The 24,954-nt window shown below is 50.9% G+C and overlaps 3 protein-coding genes and 1 non-coding gene across 17 annotated transcripts in view; 2 read left to right on the top strand and 2 right to left on the bottom strand.

The window, feature by feature from the left end:
* Positions 1-7,880, top strand: part of sbf1 (SET binding factor 1) — a 35,883-nt gene extending 28,003 nt beyond the window's left edge. For 8 of the 9 annotated variants that reach the window (XM_062483208.1, XM_062483206.1, XM_062483207.1 and 5 more), the window contains 18 exons: positions 524-660; positions 796-1,003; positions 1,103-1,299; positions 1,439-1,576; positions 1,738-1,833; positions 2,206-2,280; positions 3,149-3,321; positions 3,511-3,687; positions 3,878-3,979; positions 4,077-4,262; positions 5,098-5,224; positions 5,603-5,733; positions 5,879-6,121; positions 6,212-6,319; positions 6,488-6,693; positions 6,809-6,896; positions 6,995-7,126; positions 7,264-7,880. In XM_062483208.1, the coding sequence (XP_062339192.1) occupies positions 524-660; positions 796-1,003; positions 1,103-1,299; positions 1,439-1,576; positions 1,738-1,833; positions 2,206-2,280; positions 3,149-3,321; positions 3,511-3,687; positions 3,878-3,979; positions 4,077-4,262; positions 5,098-5,224; positions 5,603-5,733; positions 5,879-6,121; positions 6,212-6,319; positions 6,488-6,693; positions 6,809-6,896; positions 6,995-7,126; positions 7,264-7,362 (2,623 nt within the window). In that variant the 3' untranslated portion in view covers positions 7,363-7,880. The remainder of the gene's footprint in view (positions 1-523; positions 661-795; positions 1,004-1,102; positions 1,300-1,438; positions 1,577-1,737; positions 1,834-2,205; positions 2,281-3,148; positions 3,322-3,510; positions 3,688-3,877; positions 3,980-4,076; positions 4,263-5,097; positions 5,225-5,602; positions 5,734-5,878; positions 6,122-6,211; positions 6,320-6,487; positions 6,694-6,808; positions 6,897-6,994; positions 7,127-7,263) is intronic. The other variant, XM_062483203.1, reaches the window with a different exon arrangement.
* Positions 7,881-9,440: 1,560 nt separating this feature from the next.
* Positions 9,441-21,634, bottom strand: ppp6r2a (protein phosphatase 6, regulatory subunit 2a). 5 transcript variants are annotated; one of them, XM_062483210.1, is made up of 24 exons: positions 21,543-21,634; positions 18,343-18,512; positions 17,868-18,122; positions 17,558-17,744; positions 17,314-17,451; positions 17,114-17,179; positions 16,877-16,989; positions 16,666-16,779; positions 16,449-16,575; positions 16,164-16,316; positions 15,813-16,037; positions 15,649-15,713; positions 15,421-15,536; positions 15,233-15,318; positions 15,049-15,129; positions 14,818-14,915; positions 14,629-14,686; positions 14,408-14,535; positions 14,062-14,234; positions 13,811-13,955; positions 13,539-13,699; positions 13,224-13,404; positions 12,518-12,646; positions 9,441-12,045 (listed from the first exon to the last, which is right to left on the bottom strand). In XM_062483210.1, exons 3-24 carry the CDS (start codon positions 18,092-18,094, stop codon positions 11,997-11,999), a joined length of 2,820 nt encoding a protein of 939 aa, XP_062339194.1. In that variant the 5' UTR covers positions 18,095-18,122; positions 18,343-18,512; positions 21,543-21,634; the 3' UTR covers positions 9,441-11,996. The 5 variants fall into 5 exon arrangements, with proteins under 5 accessions (XP_062339194.1, XP_062339193.1, XP_062339197.1 ...); XM_062483209.1 differs by having other exon boundaries at positions 21,283-21,607; XM_062483213.1 differs by having other exon boundaries at positions 13,224-13,405; positions 13,588-13,699; positions 21,283-21,594.
* On the bottom strand, positions 13,022-13,161 carry LOC134038148 (small nucleolar RNA SNORA84). Its single transcript, XR_009932651.1, has one exon. It is a non-coding gene; the product is annotated as a small nucleolar RNA SNORA84 (small nucleolar RNA).
* A 257-nt stretch (positions 21,635-21,891) lies between the features above and the next one.
* On the top strand, positions 21,892-24,817 carry cbll1 (Cbl proto-oncogene-like 1, E3 ubiquitin protein ligase). 2 transcript variants are annotated; one of them, XM_062482788.1, is made up of 6 exons: positions 21,892-22,041; positions 22,684-22,851; positions 22,939-23,048; positions 23,154-23,216; positions 23,325-23,398; positions 23,506-24,817. In XM_062482788.1, the coding sequence occupies exons 1-6, from the start codon at positions 22,029-22,031 to the stop codon at positions 24,527-24,529; spliced, it is 1,452 nt and encodes a 483-aa protein (XP_062338772.1). In that variant the 5' UTR covers positions 21,892-22,028; the 3' UTR covers positions 24,530-24,817. The 2 variants fall into 2 exon arrangements, with proteins under 2 accessions (XP_062338772.1, XP_062338771.1); XM_062482787.1 differs by having other exon boundaries at positions 23,154-23,237.
* The last annotated feature ends 137 nt before the right edge of the window (positions 24,818-24,954 follow it).

Here is a 24,954-nt window from a genome sequence, read left to right as displayed (position 1 = left end):
CACCCCCTGGTGCCCCTTTCTCTCTCTCTCTCGCTCTCTTTCTCTCTTTCTCTCTCTCTCTGTCTCTCTCTCCCTCTCCCTCTCTCTCTCTCGCTCTCCTGTGGGGTATGAAAAAAAGCAGAGCAGCCCAATGAATAATTCAGCGGTGGAAAATGTGACAGCCTCCCTGGTCGCTGTTTCCATCTCTGAGCGACGTGTCGTTGCACTAAAAGACTCCATTCAGAGACATTAACCTCGCCACAACACCCTCCCTCCCACCCTCCCCCTGCCAGCGCCAGGCTCAGCCAGCAGCACTCTCCCCCTGCCTAGAGGATGCTTTCATGATGCAGCCCAGACTGAGATGGGCCCTGGTGCTGGGATGCGCCTCTGTTTTGATTGGCCGTGGTTGGAACACGCACCCTTTCACGCTCGCGGACGTCACCGGCCCCCTCGTTAGGCTGTTTTCTCGAATCGGCGACTTGACGTCCTCTCCTGTATTCTCTTTATTTCCCTCCACCCCTGCCCCGTCCCCCCGACCTCTCAGAACTCTGTCCAAAAACCTGGTGAAGAGCGCCAAGCGGACCATCGGCCGGCAGTACGTGACCCGGAAGAAGTACGCCCCCCCGACCTGGGAGAACCGGGGAAGCCTGCAGTCCGAGCTGGACGAAGACGACCTCTCAGGTGGAGCCCCCGGCGCAGCCAGACACACACCAGCCACGTCCACGCTCCCTACATGGTCCCTGTATGTTGCTGCTATCTAACGTGTGTGTGTGTGTCTCCGTGTGTGTGTGTGTGATGGTGTGTGTGTGTCTGCAGTGTCAGAAGAGCTGGACCAGAGCTCCCTCACCCTCTCCTCCACCATCCGCTCGTCCGACAGGCAGACCATGAGCAACGTGGTGGAGCGGGCCTGTTGCCGGGACTACCAGAGGCTGGGTCTGGGCACGCTCAGTAACAGCCTGACCCGCTCCAAGAACGAGCCCTTCCGCATCTCCACCGTCAACCGCATGTACACCGTCTGCAGGAGGTTAGGGACCTTCCACCGCCCTGAAGGACCGCAACCAGAACCTGACCACAACCGACAGCATCTAACCATGAGCGACCTGTGTGTGTGTGTGTGCTCCAGTTACCCAGGCCTGCTGATCGTGCCTCAGAGCATCCCAGACACGACCATCCAGCGGATCTCGCGGTGCTACCGGCAGAACCGCTTCCCGGTGGTGTGCTGGAGGAACTCGCGGACCAAGGCCGTCCTGCTGCGCTCGGCAGGCCTGCACGCCAAGGGAGTGGTGGGCTTCTTCAAGTCCCCCAACAACCCCACCGCCGGTAAGCAGAGACACTCCACCCAGCCCGCAGGACATGATGCACACAGGACCAGACGGCTCTGGCCCGTCAGGGAACGTGATATGGACCTTCTGAGGGTTGAGGGATCGGCGTTGTTTGACGCGCGCGTGTGTGTGTGCAGGCCCGTCCCAGGCAGACTCGACCAGTCTGGAGCAGGAGAAGTACCTGCAGGCCATCATCAGCTCCATGCCCTCCTACAGCGAGCCCAGCGGGAGGAACACACTCAGTGGCTTCACCTCCACACACATGAGCACCTCAGGTACATACGCATACACACACACTTACATACCTACAGCTAAGCATGGAGATACACAAATGCGAATGTGGACATGCACACATTCACAGACATGTGTTGCCCCCCCCTCACACACACACACATACCGGTATGTGTGATTGGATGATGGCTGTGTCTCTTCCCAGACTCGTCGGACAAGCTGAGGCAGCCCAAGATCGGAGTCCTGATGAAGCAGGTGATGGGGAACAAGGAGGACATCCCTGGAACCTTCAGCAGAGGAGGTGAGAGGCTGTGTGTGTGTGTACAGTGTGTGTACAGTGTGTGGAAGAATGGTATTTGACGCTAAAGGACCACCACACATTCATCAAAACCTTTCTGACAGAAATATTTTCAGAGATGAAATATGTTCAGAGATGAAATATGTTCAGAGATGAAATATGTTCAGAGATGCGTGAGTTATGGCTGTGAAACAACCCCACTAAGGAATGTTAAATGGATCTGAACTGAGCATGTTGCAACTCAAAGATGAGATTTATCATCCTAAAACCATCTCTGGCTCACCTTTGGGTGGGTGTGTGTGTGCTGGTGCGTTGTGTTGACCCATCTCCCATCTGTGGTGTTGGTTAATGAGCATCTCTGTCATCTGACCTCAGCTCTGGGTCAGAGGGCAAGGGTCATCTCCCTCTCTCAGCCCAAAGTCTCAGGCAAGGCCAGGAACTCTCCCAGAGGTACAGTAGGACCCGTCCTGACCCCCCCCCCCCCCCCCCCTTCTTCCAATCTAACCAATCAGATCTCTTTAACAGTGACGTCAGTCTGTCTGCGCTGGTTGGCCCCGCCCTCCCTGTGGTGTGATGTCTGCCTCTCCAGGGACTAACTTTGTCGTCCAAAACTGTTTTTTTGACATAGCTTCTCTCTCTCTGTGCGTCTTGTCCTTCCAAGGCATGCTGGCCCATTGGGCCTCGCATCCGCTCTGCAGAACGCCCTGTCCGAGCTCTCTGTGTTTGTTTACCGCTGTCTGTTCAATTACTACTGTCTGTTGCGTGTTTGAATACTACTGTCTGTTGCATGTTTGATTACTACTGTCTGTTGCGTGTTTGATTACTACTGTCTATTGCGTGTTTGATTACTACTGTCCGTTGCGTGTTTGATTGCTACTGTCTGTTGCGTGTTTGATTGCTACTGTCTGTTGCGTGTTTGATTGCTACTGTCTGTTGCGTGTTTGATTGCTACTGTCTGTTGCGTGTTTGATTACTACTGTCTGTTGCGTGTTTGATTGCTACTGTCTGTTGCGTGTTTGATTGCTACTGTCTGTTGCGTGTTTGATTACTACTGTCTGGTCCCTCCTGCGTGACGATTGCTGTGACTCTTCAGGGACACGGAGTATGTCTGTGATCGACTTCTGTCCAAACCTCTCCTCCTGCAGCCCAGTGTCTCACCGGCATGTTTAGCAGTAGAGCTGTAGCTGTGCGCAGTACAACACGAACGCACATGAACACACGCACAGCCTCCAACACCCCACGTGATTGACTCTCCGTGACGACGGCTGAAGGCTCGCTGGTCATGACCTCCCCCTGTGTGTGCGTGTGTGTGTCCCAGGCAAGTGGGGCAGCATCCGGGGCAGCGGGCGTCTGAGTGCCTACAACCCCGACATCGGGACCAGGCTGGCGGGGAAGGAGTCTCCCCAGCCCAACGGGGGGCCCAGCGACGCCCTGCTCTTCAGACAGCAGAGGGCCTACCTCTACATCATAGGGGACAAGGCCCAGCTCAAGGTATCACACACATACAGACACTGAACCATACAGCCATGACTGTTCTGTTGCCCATTCTCTTGTGCTCTGGTGTCAATCCCCCCCCCCCCTCAAAGCATCAATGGCTTCATACATGTGTGTGTGTGTGTGAGAAAGCAGGATAGAAGCCCTGTTGATATTGATGTGTGTGTGTGTGTGTGTGTGATGCAGGGAGGGAAGCAGGACTCGTTCCAGCAGTGGGAGGTGGTGCCCATCGAGGTGTGTGACGTGCGGCAGGTGAAGAACAGCTTCAAGAAGCTGATGAAGGCGTGCGTGCCCAGCTCGGCCACCAGCGACCCCAGCATGACCTTCCTCCGCTGCCTGGAGGAGTCGGAGTGGATGTGTCTGGTAAGCACAGCACGCCGAGCTAGTGGGTTCTGGTGTGTGTGTGTGTTTGCCTGTTTTTGTCTGTGCCTGATAATGTGTTGGGTGAGAGAAGGAGATTGTTTACCGTTAGTATGTGGATGGACTCTTTCTTTGATAGACGAGATCTGTGTTCATCCTAACTGTGTGTGTGTGTGTGTGTGTGTGCGTGCAGCTGAACAGGGTGCTGCAGGTGTCCGTCCTGGTGGTGGAGCTGCTCGACACAGGGTCCTCCGTCATGGTCAGCCTGGAGGACGGCTGGGACGTCACCACGCAGGTACACCCCCCCCCCCCCTCGTCCACACACACACACATCCCCCCCCCCCCCCCCACACACGCGTGCAAACACGTCTCTCCTGCGCCCCTCTCCCCAGGTGGCGTCCCTGGTGCAGCTGCTGTCTGACCCGTACTACCGCACCTTCGACGGCTTCCGCCTGCTGGTGGAGAAGGAGTGGCTGTCGTTCGGCCACCGCTTCAGTCACCGCGGCGCCCAGACGCTGGCCAGCCAGAGCAGCGGCTTCACCCCCGTCTTCCTGCAGTTCCTCGACTGCGTGCACCAGGTGCGTGCGTGCGCGCGTGTTAACAGGGAGAGCCCATGTAGCGTGTGTGCGTGTTTCCCTTTTCGACATGTTTGCGTCTTTGAGAGACGGTTCTCTCCCCGAGGGGGTTTAGTGCGTCGTCTGCCCTCCTTGGCGTGACCGTATCCTGGTTGTCGCGCTTCAGTGAGCGATTTAAAACGCTCTTCCTTCCTCCCCCTCTTTTGTTTTTTTCTTCTCGGCCGCATGTCTGCCCTTCGGTCATGTGGCTCTGCGCTCGAGCGCGTCCCGGGCGTGTGTGCTAGCCGTCGTGCGTGAAAGGGCTTCCTGTTTTTTTGCCAGGTTGCTGACGTGGATGTCGCAACATTATTGTATGTAGGATGTGTGTGTGTCTGTGTGTGAATGGGCCTTGCATGGGTACATGACTCTACGTCAACAATGGCCAAAAACAATTATTTCACAGGGCTATTAGTCAACCAGGAGCCTCTCCTTTTAGACAGAAGCTTCTCCTCATTGTCCGTCTCTGGGCCTGCTGCCTTGAAATAGCCACTCTGTACACACGGGGAAGATAAACAGATCATGTATTTTACGAAACGGAAGGAAACGCCAAGTTACTTAACGTCCTCGAGCTCCCAAACGGACCGCTCAGAAGCACGACGTCTCACCGTGACGGCCGCTGCTCTCCACAGCTGAGAAAAGGCAGACTCAACATTTTTCAAAGTCTCCGAATCGCACTGTTTATTTAATTTATTCATTTAGCTGACAGTTTATCACAAACGGGACTTCCAAGAGATTTTCAGAACGGGAAATGTGTGTAACATTTCACGCTTTCTCCCCCGCCACCCCCCCCCCCTCACAGATCCACCTTCAGTTCCCCATGGAGTTTGAGTTCAGCCTGTACTACCTGAAGTTCCTGGCCTACCACTACGTGTCCAACCGCTTCAGGACCTTCCTGCTCGACTCGGACTACGAGCGCATCGAACTGGGTCAGTCGTTCCTTCTCACCACAACCCTGAGTCATTCACCAAGACATTCATTTGTTCACCAAGACATTCATTTGTTCACCAAGACATTCATTCGTTCACCAAGACACTCATTCGTTCACCAAGACATTCATTCGTTCACCAAGACATTCATTTGTTCACCAAGACATCCATTCATTCATCAAGACATCCATTCATTCACCAAGGCATCCATTCATTCACCAAGACATTCATTAATTCATTCGCCAAGACATTCATTCATTCATTCGCCAAGACATTCATTCATTCACCAAGACATTCATTCATTCACCAAGACATTCATTCATTCACCCGTAAACCTCCCTGTGCTGACGCCCCGGGCCGTGTGTTTGCTGTGTGCAGGAGTGCTGTACGAGGAGAAGGGCGAGAGGAAGAACCCGCAGGTGTGTAAGTCCGTGTGGGACTACATCGACCGGCTCAACAAGAAGACCCCCGTCTTCTACAACTACATGTTCTCTCCAGAGGATGAGGAGGTGAGGGAGGGGCTGTCAGTGATGTTGAACGGACTGCTCGCAGAATCAACCTGGGTTTTTGTTTTTTTGGTGGCTGGTACTGGTTGACTCAATCAACTTCATCGACCGTGTGTGTGTGTGTGTGTGTGTGTGTGTGTGTTTCCAGGTGCTGAGGCCCTACAGCTACATATCCAACCTGAAGGTGTGGGACTTCTACACGGAGGAGACCCTGTCCGAGGGCCCGTCGTTCGACTGGGAGCTGGTGAGGGGCCGGCAGGAGCGCCTGGCCGAAGAGGCCCCCCCCGACAAGCCCGACACGTCGGGGCCCAAGTCCCAGAGACACATCGTGTGGCCCTGCTACGACAGCCGCAGCAGAGTGGTGCCCGACGCCATCACCAAGCTGCTGCAGGTCAGTGGCTTGAACTCACATAAACACACCCACACACACACACACTTCAGGTGTACTAAGGTGTGTGTGTGTGTGTGTGGTCCTCCCCAGGATCTGCAGGGTCTGGAGGCGGAGCTGGGCCAGGTGTCCGATAAGTGGAAGGAAACGTGGGATAAGATCAAGAACAGCCAGAGGGCCGAGGCCAAGCTGGAGAGCAAGGTGAGACCCCCTGCTGGACAACCAGCTCCTAACCCCCCCGGGGGGTTCACCATCCCGCTCCGAGCCGTCTCAACCCTGCGACCGCTGTCATCTGCCGACCTCTGGTGGCCACGTGGTAATATTGCTGACTGGGTCTTCCTCCTCTTCCTCCTCCATCCCTCCACCCAGCCGTCCTTCTCCAGCTCCCTGCTGATGTCGTCCAACCTGAGCCACCAGCGGCGCTCCCAGGGCGTGTACCTGCAGGAGAGCGGCCGCGGCTCCTCCATCAACCTGGCCATGGACTGCGAGGCCAGCGCCACCTCCACGCCCATGCCCGGGCGGCCCAGCACCAGCACCCTCTACAGCCAGTTCCAGAGCACCGAGAGTGAGAACAGGTCGGTGCCCCCGCTCCCCAGGCTTCCGGCGAGGGCCTCGGAGCCCGCACTGCAGGGGCCCCCGTGTGTGTGGGTGTGTGGTGACCGTGCGTTCTTTGTGCCCTCTGAACCCCAGGAGCCACGAGGGGATCCTGTTCAAGAAGGGTGCCTTATTGAAACCGTGGAAACCGCGCTGGTTTGTTCTGGATAAGACCAAACATCAGGTAGGAGCAGGAAGAACGGACGACGGTGTTGAAACCGATGATGGGATTAAGTCGATTCATGCTGATACTATCCCTCGCTATTCCTCTCCCCTGTGTAGCTGAGATACTATGAGTCCAGGAAGGACAAGGAGTGTAAGGGGGTGATTGAGCTTGCGGAGGTGGAGTCTGTCATTCCAGGCACGCCCACCATGGGAGCGCCCAAAAACATAGAGGAGAAAGCCTTCTTCGATGTGAGTGGCATTCAAGGCAAAACGTGTTTTTGTTTCCGCACCATGTCTGAACACGTCCTCGGTCATACCTTCCTGCTGTTTCTCCTGCCCTTCATGCTGCCTCCCCTTCTCTCTCTCTCTCCCTCTCTCTGCCACAGCTCAAGACGACCAAAAGAGTGTATAACTTCTGTGCGCAGGACAGCTTGAACGCACAGCAGTGGATGGACCATGTCCAGAGTTGCCTCTCAGACGCCTAGAGAGGGGCGGGACTCCCAGAGAGGACTGGACCAATCCAGCGCAGGAACAAACGAGCAGTGTCGAGGCGTCCGATGGACATGTCTGCCGGCCAATCCCCCACCGAGCTCGTCCCCCCCTCCAGAAGAGAGCGGGAACGGGATCGGAGAGGGGGCCTCTCTAACACTTAAGCTCTGTTCAGTGTCGGTAGCGTTGAACTGACAATGTTGCAACAGGAAACAAACAAAAAAAAAAGTTTATTTGTTTTTGTTTAAAAAAAATAAGAAAAGGAAAACAAAAAATAAGAAAAGAAAAGGACATCCCCGAATGACCACTTGTTTCACTGCGTGGCTGCAGTCGCTCATCTCCGGTAGTCTGACCACTATGTGTGCTGGATGTCTATATGCAACTATGGAGCTAACAAAATATCGCATGAAATCCTCGGTGATGCAGGTCTGAAGGGCCGTTTGCTACCAGACCGAATGAACCTTAGGGCTTCCAGCATGCAGATCTCTCCTGCCCCCTCCACCTTTAGACCTCATCTACCCCCCCCATACACACACACATACACACACACACACTCTTAACGCACCAGGGAGGACGCAACAGAGGACTACATCTGCCATGTCCCCCCCCCCCAGCCAGCCGTGCAGATGAACAGGCCCCTGCTGATGGCGGGCGATCGCAGTAACGGGCAGGCTGATCTTGAAGTGCGCTCTATCCTCCTTTATCCTCACCCCCCCCTAAACCTAACCCAGCACCGAGACGAGGAGGGAAATCCTCAATGGTTTCATGAAGGATCTTTTCCTTACCTTCCCCCCCCCCCCCCACCAGTGATATCAGTCCTCCTTCCTCCCTCCCTTGATGATGGTATACTGTGAACTGTTAGCCCTTGTGATCAAACCAGGAGAATGCCAGTTGGAGATTAGAGTCTCACTCCGTCAGACAAGAGGTCGGCGGAACTCCATTAGTGTTTACAAAAGAAGCTACGGACAGTGACTAGCTTAGCCTCCTCTTCTAGATTTCTAATTCTCAAAAAAAACAAAAAACAAATACAACCACTATTACAGAGGACTAAGAGGTGAGATTGAGACGGGACCGGTGAGCGGAGGGTATTATAAGATGCCTCAGACTGTTTACACAGCGCAGTGCCGAGAGACTGGAGCTGGCTGCCATGACGACCAACACGTGACCACATCGCCCCTCTCTGTGGCTTTAGTCAAGTAGTACAGACCGAGACAACAGTATTGTACTTATGAGACCAGGACATTGCTACCCTCTTTTCTACACAGGAATTGCAAAGAACATGAGATTGTGACATGGCGTACATTCATCAACCAGAGGGGTGGGGTTATGCAGCAGTCAAGACATCCGAGACGTCATCCATTTAGGGACGTCCGGTTGCACATCGACACGTGTGACGTGTTACATTACAAATCACCTATCAAGCAAGCAGCCAGAGGGTCGTGGGGCTCGGAGAAGCATGTGTCTCTACAGTGTTGCTGATCTGAACATAGTGCTAACATCAGCCAGTCCCAGCGCTCCCAGCACTGTGCATCTGTCTATGAACCAGTGTTTTTATCTAGGGCCCGTTATCTTCTATTCGAAAGCTTGTACATAGGAGTCCATGTCTGCTAGAGCATCGTAGAGAAAGAATATGTTTAGATGGATTTAGTGAGATTGCAAGATTAAGTCACTTTTTTTTTTTTTTTTGCTACAGACCAGTATGGGTTAGCCGTCGATTTGAACCCATCACCAATTCACAGATACACATCAACCACAAAGCCCACACCCTTGTTCTTGTTACCACAAACATTGCCGTGTAAAAAGGTTATACTGCTGTCTCGTTGAACATCAAATTTGAATTGTAGATTTTTGTGTCTAATAACTTCTTTGTATATACTACTCAGATTTGTATGTAACGTTTATGTCAGTAATTTATTTAACTTCCTCAGTAAGAAAAGTTCCTCAAGCACCACTTATTTTTGAATTAGGAATCCGATGTGCCATTTGTTTATTTCTGTATTAATGTGACTAATGCTACTACTTTTTTGAAATTTTGTTGTACAAGTAAACCCTCATGTCTTTTTTAAAAACACGGTTGTCCTCCCCCAATGTCGACCCGAGCAATAGTAATAAGGTGTGCTGGTGAAAGTAAAGGCAAGTCTTTTGAAAAAGGCTTAATCCATGTTACTTGACCTGCACAGGTGGATGCTTAGAATATCAGTCCACAAGCCCCACTCACCCCATTCCCTGGGGTTCATCTCCTGATTGGACTTGAAAACATAAAACATCCATCAGAATGACACATTGTAATTATTTTATTTATTTTTATGTTCCATCTTTTCTAATTAGAAATTTCCTTCTGAGCCGGGTTATGTTGTCAATCATGTAAAATATTTTTTAGAATTAAAACAAAACACTGTGGGTTTAAAAGCCGTCGTTCCTCTGCGTTTTGTTTGAACGAGTCCCTATTGTTTTCTAGCTCGGCTGCTTAGCAACTTCTGCTTCCAACCTTGATGACTGACGAGACAGATGGGGATGGGAGGCCTCACCCTGTTGGAGTGGCTGGTGGTCAGAGCTATGGGCAGGGAACATCCCTCACAGCTCTATATAGTCTCCCTGTGGTTAGTGTGGTCAGACTCCAAACCCAACAGACAAATACAGGAGGCAGCTTGTAAGAAACAAGGAAAAAAGGTTAGTCCAGGCATCATTTGAGGGAAATTAGATATGGGCCAAATAACTTCTATTTTAAGTGAATTATTCTTTTCAAGATGAAACCAAGAGCGACTGCATGCGAAACAAAAAACTAATCATGTTTGGTCTGAATGTACAGGATATATTTTGATGGAATCAAGTTGGCATAAGACACTCGCCTCCACTCGGGTGACAATCCAAATGAGAAGTGTTGAGGGAGGGGGAAGTGTTATTATAAATATATGCAAAGGATCTACACCCTGTTCAAATCATGCATCATCTCCTTTAAAGGTACAGTAGGCAAGATTCTTTCAGAAAGAATAGGACTTTATACCCTATGAACGTGTAAACGCCTGAGGCACTCTGCGTTTAGCGACACAGCTCTGTGCATAGGTCAAGCTGGCAGAAAGCGTTGAAGTTCAGACAAGACTTGGGGGCTCCGTTTCTCATCTTGGAATTTATTTTATGATGTTACCTATTGCAGCTTTAAGGTCATCTCAAAACGGTGGGATGGTGAACGTCAGGTGGTGAACCTTGTCCCGTCTCTACCTCACCTCAGTGTTCTGGGAGGAAAAGATGCATTCGTTCCACATTGACAAGCAGGCCTTTGGCATTCATATTGTCAACCAGAAAAGTTTAATTTCAAAACGTGAAACAAGGATCATAGAACTTGATAGCTGTCAAGTGATTGTGTAAGCACACGGAGAACTCGAGATGTTCTGCGCGGCCCACAATGCCCCTCTCCAAGACCCGCCCCTTTCAGAGACGGCAACATCCTCAACAGATGCAACAGGCACTCCTACCTTGTAAGTGCAGGGAGGATAAACGGAACATAGACACACAGGCATCTTGAGATTGCTTGTAAAATTACTTTAAATGTAGATAATATTTGAATATAGGTAGATAATGTTTGGTTGATTTAAGGGGGGATAGCAGTAAGAACTTAAAAGTTGATACAATCAGGAGGTCTCAGCTCACTAGCTAGGTCAACAGAGAACCACTTATACATGCAAGAACAAAAATAAAACAAGACAAAATCAAAACCTTGATTTGAGATTATATCCAAATTGGTTTGCCCATAGTGATACCGAATGAGTCATCTTTCTCTGACGACACGCAAGTTGATAAAGAAAAAACAGATTAAAATTTAAATTAAATGACTAATTGACATTATTGCACATGAGCAGAAGACAGTAATACTACAGAAGTCTGTTCATCGACCCACCACTATCCTCTGTGAGACTCCCCAGAAGCATTTAACACATTCAGAGAACTGGAGACGTACAAGAATGAGAGAATGTTTCAATAAAAGCAACCAAAAGAACGAGAACAAAAAAAGAAGAAGATTTGGATCTCAGTGAGGGACGAGAACACGATGGCCTGCAGAGATGAGGGGGAGGAGTCGGACACGTACATTGTGCTATAACGTTCAGGAAATGGCTGCATAAGTGCTTTTCTTAAGCAAAAAAAAAAAGGTATTTATTGTTGAGGCATCATTTCATTTAAAGTTAACCTGTGCTATCCGCTTTGGGCAATGATGTTACATCCCTACAATTCTGATCCAACCTTTTGTTAAGAGTAGGAGAGAAATCCTTCAGAGGGGGAGGGGGGGAACAACAACAACAACAATGGTTTATACTCCACGGATTCTGTCGTTAAAAGATCACTGCTACATTAAAACCGCACGTATTTATGTGCAACATCAGAAAAGGCTTGAAGAATATCCCTCTACACTGTTCTGTCTGTTGGTTGGTTCATACATGTCCCGCCTCCTCATTATTGGTGTTGATTGGCAGTGTCCAGGTCCAATAACATGGCAGAGTGATTCAGTAAAACACCATAGGTTGCAGTGAGGTTATTGGGGGGAGGGGGAGAGGGAGAAGGGAGGGGGTAGGGGTCACTGGAAGTGGCACAGAGTCTGTGGCATCCATCCAGGCTGGGCCTGTGTCTCTCACTTGCCTCAGACGGGCCCATTCACTGACACCTCGGGGGGCTGTGGCGTGTCACCTCTGGAGGGAGAGAGAGGGGGGGGGGGGGTGGGGGGGGGCGGAGAGATTCAGTGACATTTCTTGAGAGAGAGCTGGGTTGAAGGGGCACGAGGGACACAATGGCAGTAATGGCACACTGAAGGACAAAGGTGCAGCGCGAGGGGCCATCCAGACATTTGGAGAGCCCCGCACAGCCGAGCCGTTCTCCCCTTTTCCTGGCCGACTAAAAATAAGTCACAGTAAATATTTCTCCAGGCAGCGCAGAGCTGGCACCGAGCGCTCCCATTGTTCTGATCCTTGGCCCGGCCTCTATAGGCCAGCTAACGGGCTTTCCACAATCAATGGACCAGCTGGGATATCTATTCATCTGCAACGTCTACACAGAGAAGGTTCTTTAACACGTTAACACGTTCCATGGCAGAAAAAGGAGAAAAGTAAAAGGAGAAGTAAAGGGGGTCTGAATCGGACTATTTCCACAGTCCCAGGTACCTACTTCCTATCAGTCTGTGTGGCGGGGCTGGGGGGCGCGCCTGCTGCTGGACTCTGCTCCGGGGCCACTGGGGGGGAGGCTGGGGGCGAGGCTGTGAGGGAGAGCTTCTCCAGAGACACTGAGATCTCCTCACTGAGGGGAGAGGGTGGAGGGGAGAGAGAGAGACACACACAGAGCTGTTATGTTTCCTTCCAGAAGCTTCACTGGCAGTTCATGGGGAGCTCTTGACAAAAACACAAACTCTTGAGTCCAGAACTCCCCGTCCAGTCTATAATTACTTCAATGTGGTGACTACAATCCCATATATAGATGCCTATTGACATGGGCCACTATCTTTTCCCACTGAGGGTGGACAGTGTGGGCTGTTATACAGTGCTGAGAGGCACTACAGAGGCCATTTTCCCCCCCAGTCAGGACCAAGAGGCACACAGCTTACTGGTGTGTAAACTCTCATTGTGCAACAGCAGTGAAATACAGGTTACCGCGTTAACGAGCTAAATAGGCATGAAATGTCTCTGCGACCGGGCTATGGAGGCTGCTGGGGAACGGCAGCTCCCATGCATAGAATCACAGAGGGGGTAATGTGCGCCTGTCAATCCTAACCTACAGATCAGCATGGAAACGGCTGTCTGTAGGAACCACCAGGCGCAGGGACGAGGCCCCTTTGTGGAGTGGGTGTATGGAAGGAAGCTTCTTCACGGCTGCGAACCTTTTGAGGTCGGCTCTCTTCTTGGCGCCGGGGCTGGCGCTCTGGGATGCGGCGGCGGCTGCGGCGGCTGCCTTGTCATCCTCCTCGCTGTCTGAGCCCCCAGAGGAGCTGCCGTCTGAGCCCACCAGGGGCGCCTTCTTCCCCTGGTCCACCGGCCAGTCACCGGAAGAAGGGTTTGCCGCTGCCACACACACACACACACACACACACTTAGCTTGTCTAATGCCGGGAGAGGGAACTTCGCCGATCTTTCGTGAGACCGTGGGAGCTGTGAATGTGGCGATCCGGACGCACACAGGTTCCCCTCTCACTCACCGCTCTTGTTGGGGCTGTGCTTGGGGCTCTTGTTGGGGCTGTGCTTGGGGCTCTTGTTGGGGCTGTGCTTGGGGCTCTTGTTGGGGCTGTGCTTGGCTTGTTTGTCGGCGTCGCTGCTGCCCTTGTCCGTGGGAGAGCTGCACCTACGGCCCATCTCTGAGCTGCCGGGACACAGGACGAGACGGCGTTAGCGGCACCAGATAAGAGCGAGCCACGGTGTTCCCTACGCAGCAGCTGACGTGGGGAGGGGAGGGAGGGAGGAGGGCACCCACCTGCTGAAAGGCTGGAACTCGGTGAAGTTGGCCCAGCCCGTCTCCTGCGTGTCTCCACCACCCCCACCTGGGGAGTCCCACCCCACGGGGGCCGGGGAGGACGGATCCCCCCCTGACTCCCCGAAACTGGCCGTCCAGCCTGGACCTAGGGGCCAAACGAGAGACAGGGGTTAGGGCGGTGCCTGTGGGGGGGGGGGGAGGGGTGGAGGATGGCTACAGAAGCGCGTGAGAGACTGGAGGGGGTCGTTTACGCGAGTCGGGGGCCGTACTCTGGGCGTCCTTGCCGTCCTCCGCGCCGCGTGCCTCCGGGGGGCTCTGTCGGGAGTCCTCGTCCTCGTCGGAGCCCGACCCGCGGTCCCGCTCCCGGCCCCCGTTCTCCAGGCTGCCCCTGGAGCTGCGCTCCGAGGTCTGGGACCCCCCAAACCTGACCCCCCCGCACAGGGAGAGACGACGGGACCGGGGTGGAAGGAAGAAGGGAACGGGAGAGGGAGAGAAAAGGGGGGGCAAGAGGGTAAAAGGGTGCTACAATTAGAATCATGTGTTAGAATATTCAAGATCAAAAATGATAATACAAATAAAAATGTATAGAAACCACACCTTGTTCTGGATTTGACTTGAGCTGCATAGTTGATCTCCTTGTCATCCCAGATATCCTCCTCCTCCTCAGCATCGTCAAACTGCCGTATCCTCTCTTTACAGCAGGCCTCGAAGGCAGCCGCGTTGGCCTGCAACCAACACACACACACACACACACACATCAGGGGCGCGGTAGAAGGCTGGCAGAAGGCTGATCCGCGGCCAAATTCACAACAACTTACACTATTATCATCAGCATCTAGATTGAAGTTGATTTCGGCATTCCGGTCAAACGTGGAGCTGGGAGGAGAGATATCGAATGTTATTATAAAATCCTACCAAGCTTTTTGGCACACTAGAAATATTCACTGTGCACCGTTTGTGTTTTGGAGAAACTGAGTGGAAGAGGAGAGGGGGGGGGGGGAACTCACTTAATGTTTTCGTCATGCTCACTGAATTCCTCATCATTGAACCCAAACTGATCTACGAAGTTGGCAGTCATCTGCTGGATCTGATAGTCTGAGAACGCCTGAAAAACACATCACAGGACATGTGCACCGTTTGGCACAGTTCTTTCAAATCAAGCGTGGTGTGACGGATTTCTCCCGACAGGCATAGATAGAACAGGCCTGGTTGCCATGGCGGCCGTGGCTCCCTCCTACCTGCTGGAGTGACAGGTCGTTGGGGAAAGGACTCTCCATGTCGTCATCCTCGCTGGAGGAATGAAGGTTATGGGTGCTCACCTGGAACACAGGGGACAGGACTGTCAGAGGGAGTGACTGTGTGTGTGTGTGTGTACAGATGGTGTAAAAGTGCCTTTTAGAGGAACCCAGGTGTGGTCCTCACCAACTCCACTGTGTTTCTCCTGTTGGTCTCTCTCAGGGTCTCATCCACAAAGCTCTCCCATCGTCCCCTGCAGTCCTCTGGCAACTCTGGAACAACACAGACCAACGTCACTTCCACATGCTAGTCAGGAGGGCTGGACACCAGACAGAGGAGCAGCTACACGTGAAAACACACACACACACACACACCTTTGATGAGGTCACTGATCTGGGTCTGGACCGGTCCCTTCTCCAGGTTCTGTACCACCATGTTAGCAATCCTGGTCAGATGACCCATGTTGCCTCTCCTGGTGCCTCCCTCCGCCCTGTGGATCACAGACAGAATGAGGAGGACAGATCTCTCGAGGGACCGGGCCCGGGGACGACACACAGGGACCAGCCAAGCGGACCAGGTCCCACAGAGCACGGAGCACGTACTGGATCTTATCGTTCTCCTCCCAGGCGTCCAGGATCCTCATCACCAGCCGACACTTCTGGAAGAGCTGAGGGGAGACAGGAGGACTCGTTAGGGGAGACCCAGGAGGAGCCAGGTACATGAGAGAGATGAGGAGACAGGGTGGGTCTGAGGAGGGGCCACCTACGTGTGCCACCAGGGCGTGGTGGAGGGGGGTCTCCGGGTCGGCGCTCTTGCCCGGCTCCCCTCCCTCCTCCTCCTGGGTGCCGGCGCCCGCCGAGGGCTTCTCCTCGTGGTTCTGGAGGCCCGGGTTGAGCCGCTCCTCGGGGACAGCGTGGCTCAGGATGGACGCCACGCACAGCTCCACTTGGAAGTGCAAGAAGTTGTTCCAGCAGTATTTGAAGAAGAGATCCTGGAGAGACAGAGCAGTAGGGAGCGCTTGAGAGATGGAGAAGGACAGCGAGAGAGAGCGCGCGCACGAGAGAGAGAGAGAGACACGCATAGACAGTCTAGCGGAGGCCTGATAGGCCAGCTGTACCAGTAGCAGGTCCATGGTGCTGAGCTGGCACAGCTCCTGGCAGATGCTGGGCGCGCTGGTCTGCAGCAGGGCGGCCACCAGGCGGGCCACGTGAAGGCGGGCGTTCCCCAGCGGCTCCTCCAGAACGCCGACGGTTGTCAGTATTGCACTTTTCTACACGGGGGGGGGGGAGACACACACGAGATGCAAACGATGCAGTGACTGGAGAGAGAGGACAGCGTGGGCTGGGGGAACGGGTCAGGCAGGTTCACCGTCTGGTCGTCCGACGAGGCCGGTGGGGCCTACCTTGGGGGGATTCAGGAGAAGCTGCTGGAAGTCCTTTAGATGGGGCTCAATGGCATGTAAAATACTGCTGTTGACAGTGTAAGACCTTTCATATCCCTGAGAATACAGATCCATCAGCCCTTCCAACCTGACACAGAGAGGAGAACATGACTGTGTTAGCATATGCAGGAGGGATGAAGGGGGTCTGATGAGAGGGGGCATAGCAGTGTCCACTCACCCAGACCTCCTGGTCTCCAGTAAGGTAAGTAGCACTTGAGTTCCGTTCACGATGGAGGCCTCGCTCCTCTCCCCCTCAAACATGGTCTTCAGAAGACCTGCCACGCTCTCCTGCCTGAAACACACACACACACAGAGTGACTGATTCTATAACACAGACACACCCCCTCCCCCATATTCAGTCACATCTGTAGGGTTCCAAGCCGACTTACGACTCCAGCACAGTCAGTAAGGGGTCGGCCTCCACGTTTTCCTGCATCTGATTGGCCTGGTCTCGACTAAGGCGGATGATGTCACAAAGCGTCTGGGATGCGTTTGATTGTCTCTGCGAAAGAACAGGCCAACCAAATCAGCATTCCCCTTGGCGCTCAGCCAACCAACACGGCCCGAAAGAATGCCCTGCCACGTCCAGTGTTGCTATTTGAACAGGTGAGTTCTACGGCGCTTACCTCCTCGTCTTTGCCTGTGTGGATGAGCTCTGTTAGTCTCTGGATGAGCTTCTCCTCGTTCAGCCACTGGCAAACACAATAAGTCACGGATGAGTAGCACTGCCGCGAGATGCTCATAATGGGCTCAAATCCTTTCATCGAATCAATGGCAAATCTGAATCGGTCTCTAAGTCTGGACGATGCATCTGGGGCAGGCTTACATTGAGGACCTCCTGCCTCAAGGGGGCGGGCTCCACGCAGCTGATGAGCCGAAGCAGCAGGTCCATCATGGCGGAGGCGTCGATGTGCTTCAACACCAGGCCGATGAAGCCATCCTTCTTCCTCAGGAAGGAGATCACCTGGGGAGAGACACGCGCCTGGTGAGGATCTTTGCTTCAATGAATGAAAAGGTGTACCCGCACCCGAGTCCTGATTATCTGTCCCCACGAGCAATGAACTTGTTACCTGTTCGGTTTTCCTGGCGATGAGATTGCCGATGGTCTTGCTGAAGAAGCTGGCCAATAGAGGGTTCAGGGGCGGGTCCTGTTCCAGGAAGTGATATAGTGTCTCCAGGAGCGACTCATCCCCCCCCAGCTTGTCATTGATGAGGGACACATCTGATGTCAGCAGCTCACAAGCAATGTTAGAGAACCTGGAAGAGGGGAAATAAAGAGACGGAAGCCTTTACAGTCAGGTCAAAGGTCGATCTACTCTAATCATCACAACGCCCATATTCCATCGCCAAAGCATGCCCCCCCCCCCCGCGCACACGCACTTGAAACGGCTCCTCTCCTCCAGGTCGGCGGGGGGTTCCGTGGTGATGAGGTTGACGAGCTCCTGCATGCAGTGGTCCTGGGAGAGGAAGAGGAGCAGGCGTCGGTTCTGGGCCTTGCACTCCTGCAGGACGTCGTCCTCCTCCATCAGCTCCCGCAGGGTCACGTCCTCGCGGTCCAGCAGCTGGTCGATGTGGGAGATGGTGTGCAGATCAAACTTCCAGAACATGGTGGCCGCTGGGACAGGGGGCACAGCCCTGAGAGGCGGACGAGGTGAGAGAAAACCAAGGGTGGTGGGGGGCAGAGAGAGGGGGGGCACACGACGACACAGAGGAAGGGTTAAGGCACAAAACATAGCAGAACGGCATGGTGGAGTAGAAGGGGAAATGAATATCCAAAAATCCCAAGGACAGATTGTGGACATGGAACGCCATCAGATGTGGTCTGAAGCGGGTGGAGACGGGTGGTTGTTCCTACCAGTAGGTGAAGCGTGGGTATCTTTAATCAGACCTCCCCCACAGACAGGCAGGCATTTGTGTTTGTGCAGACGGCAGAGAGCGTGGCGAGGCCTGGCATTTATCAGCATGGGTCTCCTCTTAGAACACAGGCCTCCTTAGTAGCAGAGACACAAAAGGACTCACCATAACCTGAGAGAGAGCGAGAGACAGAGAGAGAGACAGAGCAGTTATGTTTCCTTCCAGAAGCTTCACTGGCAGTTCATGGGGAGATCTCGACAAAAAACACAAACTCTGCGCAGTAGGGAGCGCTTAAAAGATGGAGGCGAAGGACAGCGAGAGCGAGAGAGGACACAGTGTCAATTTGTTCTAATGTAACCTCTGACTAAAACCTCTGACCTAGCGCACACTATGCCGTGTGTCTTAAAAGACCTGTAGGAACTTAGCTTTGACAGTTTTTGTTATTAGTCATTCAGTTGGGGCAAAGCTTTCTAGTTGTAGACAGGCAGTAAAAATCACTTGACAATAAAGGCGTTGATTTATGTAATATTTGCTTCAGGGAGCCTAAACCCAAGTCAACTTGTTTCTATGACAAAATGACCTGACAAACCAGTAGTGACTTGCCTATTTTACATAAGTCGAGACAGTACCTCGTTACCAGATGTAGCCTAAATAAACTAAATAAGCCTGATGCTCGGAACTAAAAACAGGAACAATGAGGAACTGACAGCCGTAGAAATGGAGTTCAGACTTGTTTGCAGACAATGGTGCGAGTCACAAACAAATAAGCCTGGTTTAGAATATATCCAGCCTAGAAAGTCTTGTTCAACTCAGGTGCCTGCCCCTGGATTGTGTTAGTGGCTTAAGTCATATGTTTTGCGCAAGAGATACTTTCCTCTACAACTGACCCGTACTATTCATACATAGATGGATAGGCTATACATAGGTCTATTTAAAGACAGGGCTGGCACTTTGCTTTACTCTGGGCGCACCGTCAAGCAACAAGTTCCCCACACTCAGTACAGACGAGGTCACGCAGCGTAAAACAGAGTAGCATGTAGCGCTCCACAACAACCACACGCAGCATTTGCATCCGGTGCAATGCATGCACACTGTATTCTTAACCCACTCAAGACCCTGGTTAGCTAGCTAGGTCTGTTTGCAGATGCTTGGTTTTAGCATTGCACTGCTAAAAAGACAAGCCAGACGCAAAATGTTGTTGTAGGTCGTCCTACTTCAACTGTTAATATCTTGTCATGATAATGCAGTGCAGAGACTGCTAACATATCAGCAGTGACTAAATCTAGTGTGGTTGCCTCCTCGAAAGACTTGACACTGACTGCCCATCACACAACACTAAAAAAGGAAATATAAATGCTTCCTCCATTTTCCTTTTTTCTTTCTTCGTGTGACGACCCTGGCCTGCACGTGCGACAGCAACCATCTGGCATACATTTACAAAGCACACACAAGTGCAACAATAACACAGAGTGCTCCCCATGGATACTAAACAGGAAAGCCTGACTTTTTATCTAAAATAGAACTCACCGGGGGCAACCTCAACAAAGAAGTCCACTGGTGAATAGCATAAATGTTGAAAAGAGGAACAATGTTGGAGAGCAAGCAAGTGGATGTTATGGCCCAACAGTGATCTGAATTTGGCAAGTCGAAGAAAGGCCTTTGAGAAAATGCAATCAGACAGCAGACTTGACTAAAACCTTTATGGTAAATACACCTTGATTTGATTCATCCATGTAAATGCTAGCCACTTACACACAAAGTATGTTATTGCCTGACAGTGCACTATGGTCGACTACTTAGTACAGTATATATATATAGCTATGGCTAGTTAAGTTACCACAACATTCCTCAAAAGGTTATGCACAGGTTTTTCCATGAAGAGGGCGGACTGGGGGACACAATCCCAACATAACATGAACAAACGTGGTGTGTTGAGTGAACTGACTAAAAAGGGAACAAACAAACATTTAAATAGTCAACTCTTCAACCATTCCACAATAGGTGATTTGAAAGAGCATCCCTGTGGATTATTTTAAATTGGTAATGACAATGTATGGAGACTCAAGTGTGTTCAAAAAACGTAAACTGATATGTTGTGGCCTTGACTAGAAAAGCACTTCAATATCCCTGTCGTGGGAGCTCACATTTCTGTTTACTTCACTACGAACCAGTGCCGGCCAATACTACGGGTTTTCTTACCCTCAATAGTACAAATCTATGCTAATTTTGATCGTATCATTGGATAATGCTTACGTTAGTTGACGTACCTAACTTCTTTTAAATGGCTGAACACCAACTGCCTTTTATATAGCTAGCTACTAGCCAACTAGGCCATTAGGTAGCCATAATACATTTAGCTAGAGCTAGCTATCTAACGTTAACTACATAATCTAGGTAATCTACTATCTACTAATTTTAGAGTTATTATGTTAGATAGCCATCTGAATGACTACCGTTGTTGACAAGCAACCCCACGCATTTCTGACATTTTCCTAATTTGAGGTGCCTTACTATTATGGTAAGGTAGCTAGTTCGTAGTTAGCAGAGTATTGGTAGCTAGCTACATTATTACAAGTTAGACGATTAATATCGTAGCAATACTCCAAGTAAAATCGGAACATCTACAGTACACCAACAAACACAAACATTCATGTTAGATTGTTACCTGGACACTAGTTCGTAGTTAGCCTAGCTATCTTAAGACTAGCATGCTACCATAAAGTCCACGGACGGGTTGAATCAGATCGTCTCCGAGCTATCACAACACAGTTAACTTTGCTAGCCAACTAAGTAGAGCTAGCTCAGTAAGTTGCTTTGGCTAACGTTGGCTAGTTTGCGTCGCTAACCCAACGATAACGCATCACAAATTCAGCTATCACTAGTCAAAGTAAGACAACTATGGCTGTTTAGAGCAGTACATCATAGGTCCTCTAAAACCTACCTTAACAGTTGAAACCTTGCAATCCACTTGTTTGTTGCTATCTTAACTAGCGGACATAACGTCACCGTGGCTATAAGGTAGCTAGCTTGCTAAGCTAGCCAAAACGTGATTTGTTTTGATGGGTCAGGCTGAACCAGTAGTAGCTATATGTCAGCCCAGTGCATTTGAAATACGTTTTATCAACATTTAAGCAGTTTACTCACATAAATAGCTACCTCGTGTATTACATCAAAAACGAAATACTCTATTACATTCGTTACCGTAAAATTTTAAGTCCAACCGTTATCTCAACTCTTGCATGCAAGGCAGGAAAAACTCATATTTTCGAATCAAAATGGCGAATACTGCGGCGGGAGCGCGCAGCAGACCGCTTAATGCACGGGGGCGCGCCTTTACTTCAGAAAGATAATTAAGATACGTTCAGCTATTGTGTATTTATTTTTATTTTTTTTATGCCAAACGAAATATTACAATATAACAAACACTTTCAATGGTCTTGCAAATAGTAATGTTTTCTTACTTTTAAAGTAGAAAATATTGATACGTGCCGACACGAACTCATATAATTTTCTGACATGTATACATTGGTCAGAAGAGAATGATAATCAAATAACAAACTGTTTTATTCCATTCTAGGTATATTCTCAATACTGGGGTTTGCAACATACTACTTTCCTGTAGAAGCTGAACTCTCCCCGCCCTTTACCAGCGAGCTATCCCACAGTGCAGTGCGTCTCTACTGGATCATGGATCAGAATGGTAAGCGTAATACCAACTTCTAAAATCGCTACTAAAACGTGTTTAATTATCTAGTTTGCTAAGTATGCATTCATTTACATGTCTAGAATAAACTTATTCTAAATCAGAATTCAAATAAATATTATAATGCTGAAGTTTCCGAGTATCACTTGCTAAATGACTCTTAAGGCCTTTTTACCGTGGAGCTTGCTAGCACTAGCTATTAGCCAGCTAGCAAAGTTGCTGCATTTAAGAAAGGTAAATCCGATAAAACGTATTTGCAAGGTTCCTTTTACAAAGAAAATATGTAGTAACATATTATAATTGCAAGCTCGTAAGATGGGCTAAACGTCCAGCAATATGACTCAGCTACCTGGTTCTGGTCTTCCCAGTAAATGGACTGCATGATTTTCACAGTTTGGCTCAGTGAACCTTCATGTGCGTGTTTTGTCCGTCACAAGATTTTGTGGACTGTCAAGATGTTGACAAATTTACTAACTTAAGATAGACTCTTGTATCATCTAGTAATGTTGCAAACTATAGAGATGCAATAATTATAATTTGTGTGGGTCAACCGATATTGTCATGTAGCTGCTTGGGATGGTAAGACAGTGTGCATTGATAATTCACAAGTTAATATGGGTTACACGTGTCTTTACACAGACAATGACTTACAAGGCACGGATGGCTCGGGCAGTTTGGGGGGCCCAGATGTGCGCAGACGAATCCCCATCAAACTAATATCCAAACAGCCCATCAGAATCAAACCTGCCCCCCGGAGCCAGAGGCCCATGAGCCGGTTGCCGTCAAAACCGTCTGCTGGGGATGAAGGTATGGTGTTATGTGTTTGTTTTCTGTTTGTGGTTTATTCAGTGTAAGAAGGACTTTACTTAGAATGTGTTATTTTTCTTTCTTCAGAGAACTTCGGCTTTAAGCAAGGAGAGGAGAGGTTTGACTGTGGTACCAAAGCTGGTGATGTGTTTGCTAGTCAGCGTAGGTTCCCCCAGCAAATGTTTTGGGACTATAAGGTATTTTCTCTTCAAAATCCAGCTCTGTCCTCATTGTTGATTTGGTCATAATGTCTGCTTCTAAAACGATCTTCTTGTTAGTAACGTATACTTTTTTTCTAACAGTTGAACTTAATTGGTGAAAAGGATGATGTTCCTGCTCACTTCTGTGACAAATGTGGTCTCCCTGTAAGGATATATGGACGGATGGTATGGGTTTTATAGATTTAATTTGATATAGCAGTTGTTTTTCACATGCCTCATCTAACAAGCGCATTATCTGACTGACTTCTATAGATCCCATGCAAACATGTGTTTTGCTACGATTGTGCGTTACTTCATGAGAAAAAGGGAGACAAGATGTGTCCAGGGTAAGAACAGTAGTCAGTGTGTTGTTTTAGAAATAAAGATGGCACCATTGTGTCTCTGCTTTCTCTGCATGTGCCCCTAAACGGTGCCTTGTTTCTCCTACGTTCAGTCTTAACATGTACAGCTGCACAGACCCCGTCCAGCGCATCGAGCAGTGTCTGCGAGGCTCCCTCTACATGTGCAGCATCGTGCAGGGCTGCAAACGCACCTACCTGTCCCAGCGGGACCTGCAGGCCCACGTTAACCACCGCCACATGCGAGCGGCCAAGTCCGGGGGCGGCCGCCCCGAGCCGGTGCATCTGCCCCCGGCCTCCGAGGTGCCCGACCGCTTCCGCGTGCCTCCGCCCCACCTGCCCAAGGCCCACGTTCACCTCCCTCCCCCGCTCCACGACCCCTACGGTCAGCCGCCGCCTGCCTCCCACGATGCCCCGCCCCCTTCCTCCGGAGACATGGGCGCCCGAGCCCTTGGCCAGGAGACGTTCCGCATCGCCACGGTGACCACGCGCAAACACAGTAACCTCATCACTGTGCCCATCCAGGACGACTCTGGCTCCTCCTCCTCCTCTAGAGATGCCCTTCCACCTGGGCCCGGCTCGGCTCCCCCTCCCCACCACCACCCTGGGGACTACCCAGGCCAGCCTGTAGTGTCCCACCCACACCACATGATGGCACCCCCGCAGCAGCATTATGGCCCTCCTCCTCCTCCCCCACCTCCCATCAACCACCCAATGCAACACCCTCCACAGGGTTCCGGAACACCCCACATGGTTTATAATCAGGCCCCTCCTCCACCCATGTCCTCTGCGCCCCCTCCCATCACCCCTCCTCCGGGACATATTATGGGTCAGATGCCCCCCTACATGAACCACCCTCCCCCAGGCCCCCCACCTCAACACGGGGGTCCTCCCGTCAATGCCCCTCCACCCCACCACTACAACCCTAACTCCATGCAGCAGTTCCCTGAGGACCAGGGAACCATGAGCCCTCCTTTCAACCAGCCAGGAGGGCTCAGTCCTGGGATGTGGCCTGCCCCGAGGGGGCCCCCTCCCCCACGGATGCAAGGTCCCCCTCAGGGTCAGATGCCTGGACCTCACCACCCTGATCAGTCCCGCTACCGGCCATACTATCAGTAGACTCCTCTCAAGGAGAACAGTGCTGCACTAGGTTTCCCTGTTGCTTTTCCCTTTTGTAATCAACGTGGTCGTGAACCTCAGGGTTGATTTATGACACTTTCAGTGCAAACAAGGAATGAGACCAGTCTATTCTGTGAAATGTATGTTGTGTTCTTTTGAAATACTTGTGCTTAACTCTTAGTCAGTTTGGACTGAACATACATTTTTCTATCTGACAAGTGTGCTTTCCATCGATTTCATGTAAATGTTAGTTTTAAGAATTCAAAATAAATTTTTAACAAAGTTAAACATCTCTGTAGTGATAACTTTGGAATGTCCTGTATATTATATTTTCCCACATATTAATAAACTCAATGAGAGACAAGTATATACCAGTACAGTAATTACAGGTGGACTGTGTAAATTGAAGCAAAACGTGTAGAATC

This window comes from Osmerus eperlanus, chromosome 17 (genome assembly GCF_963692335.1).
Source record: "Osmerus eperlanus chromosome 17, fOsmEpe2.1, whole genome shotgun sequence".
Classification (NCBI taxonomy): Eukaryota; Metazoa; Chordata; class Actinopteri; order Osmeriformes; family Osmeridae; genus Osmerus; species Osmerus eperlanus.
Note: the sequence above shows the minus strand (reverse complement) of the source record. Positions and strands in the feature narration are given on the sequence as shown.

Excerpts from the sequence above, each read along its gene's own strand:
- ppp6r2a (XM_062483210.1), bottom strand. The coding sequence starts at position 18,094 with ATGTTCTGGAAGTTTGATCTGCACACCATCTCCCACATCGACCAGCTG. Across the intron at positions 14,536-14,628 it reads TAGATGCTGATGATAATAGT|GCCAACGCGGCTGCCTTCGA; the intron begins GTAAGTTGTTGT and ends TGTTGGTTGCAG. Across the intron at positions 13,405-13,538 it reads GCACAGCCCCAACAAGAGCG|CGGCAAACCCTTCTTCCGGT; the intron begins GTGAGTGAGAGG and ends TGTGTGTGGCAG.
- cbll1 (XM_062482787.1), top strand. Across the intron at positions 23,238-23,324 it reads TAAGGATATATGGACGGATG|ATCCCATGCAAACATGTGTT; the intron begins GTATGGGTTTTA and ends TGACTTCTATAG. Across the intron at positions 23,399-23,505 it reads GGAGACAAGATGTGTCCAGG|TCTTAACATGTACAGCTGCA; the intron begins GTAAGAACAGTA and ends TCCTACGTTCAG.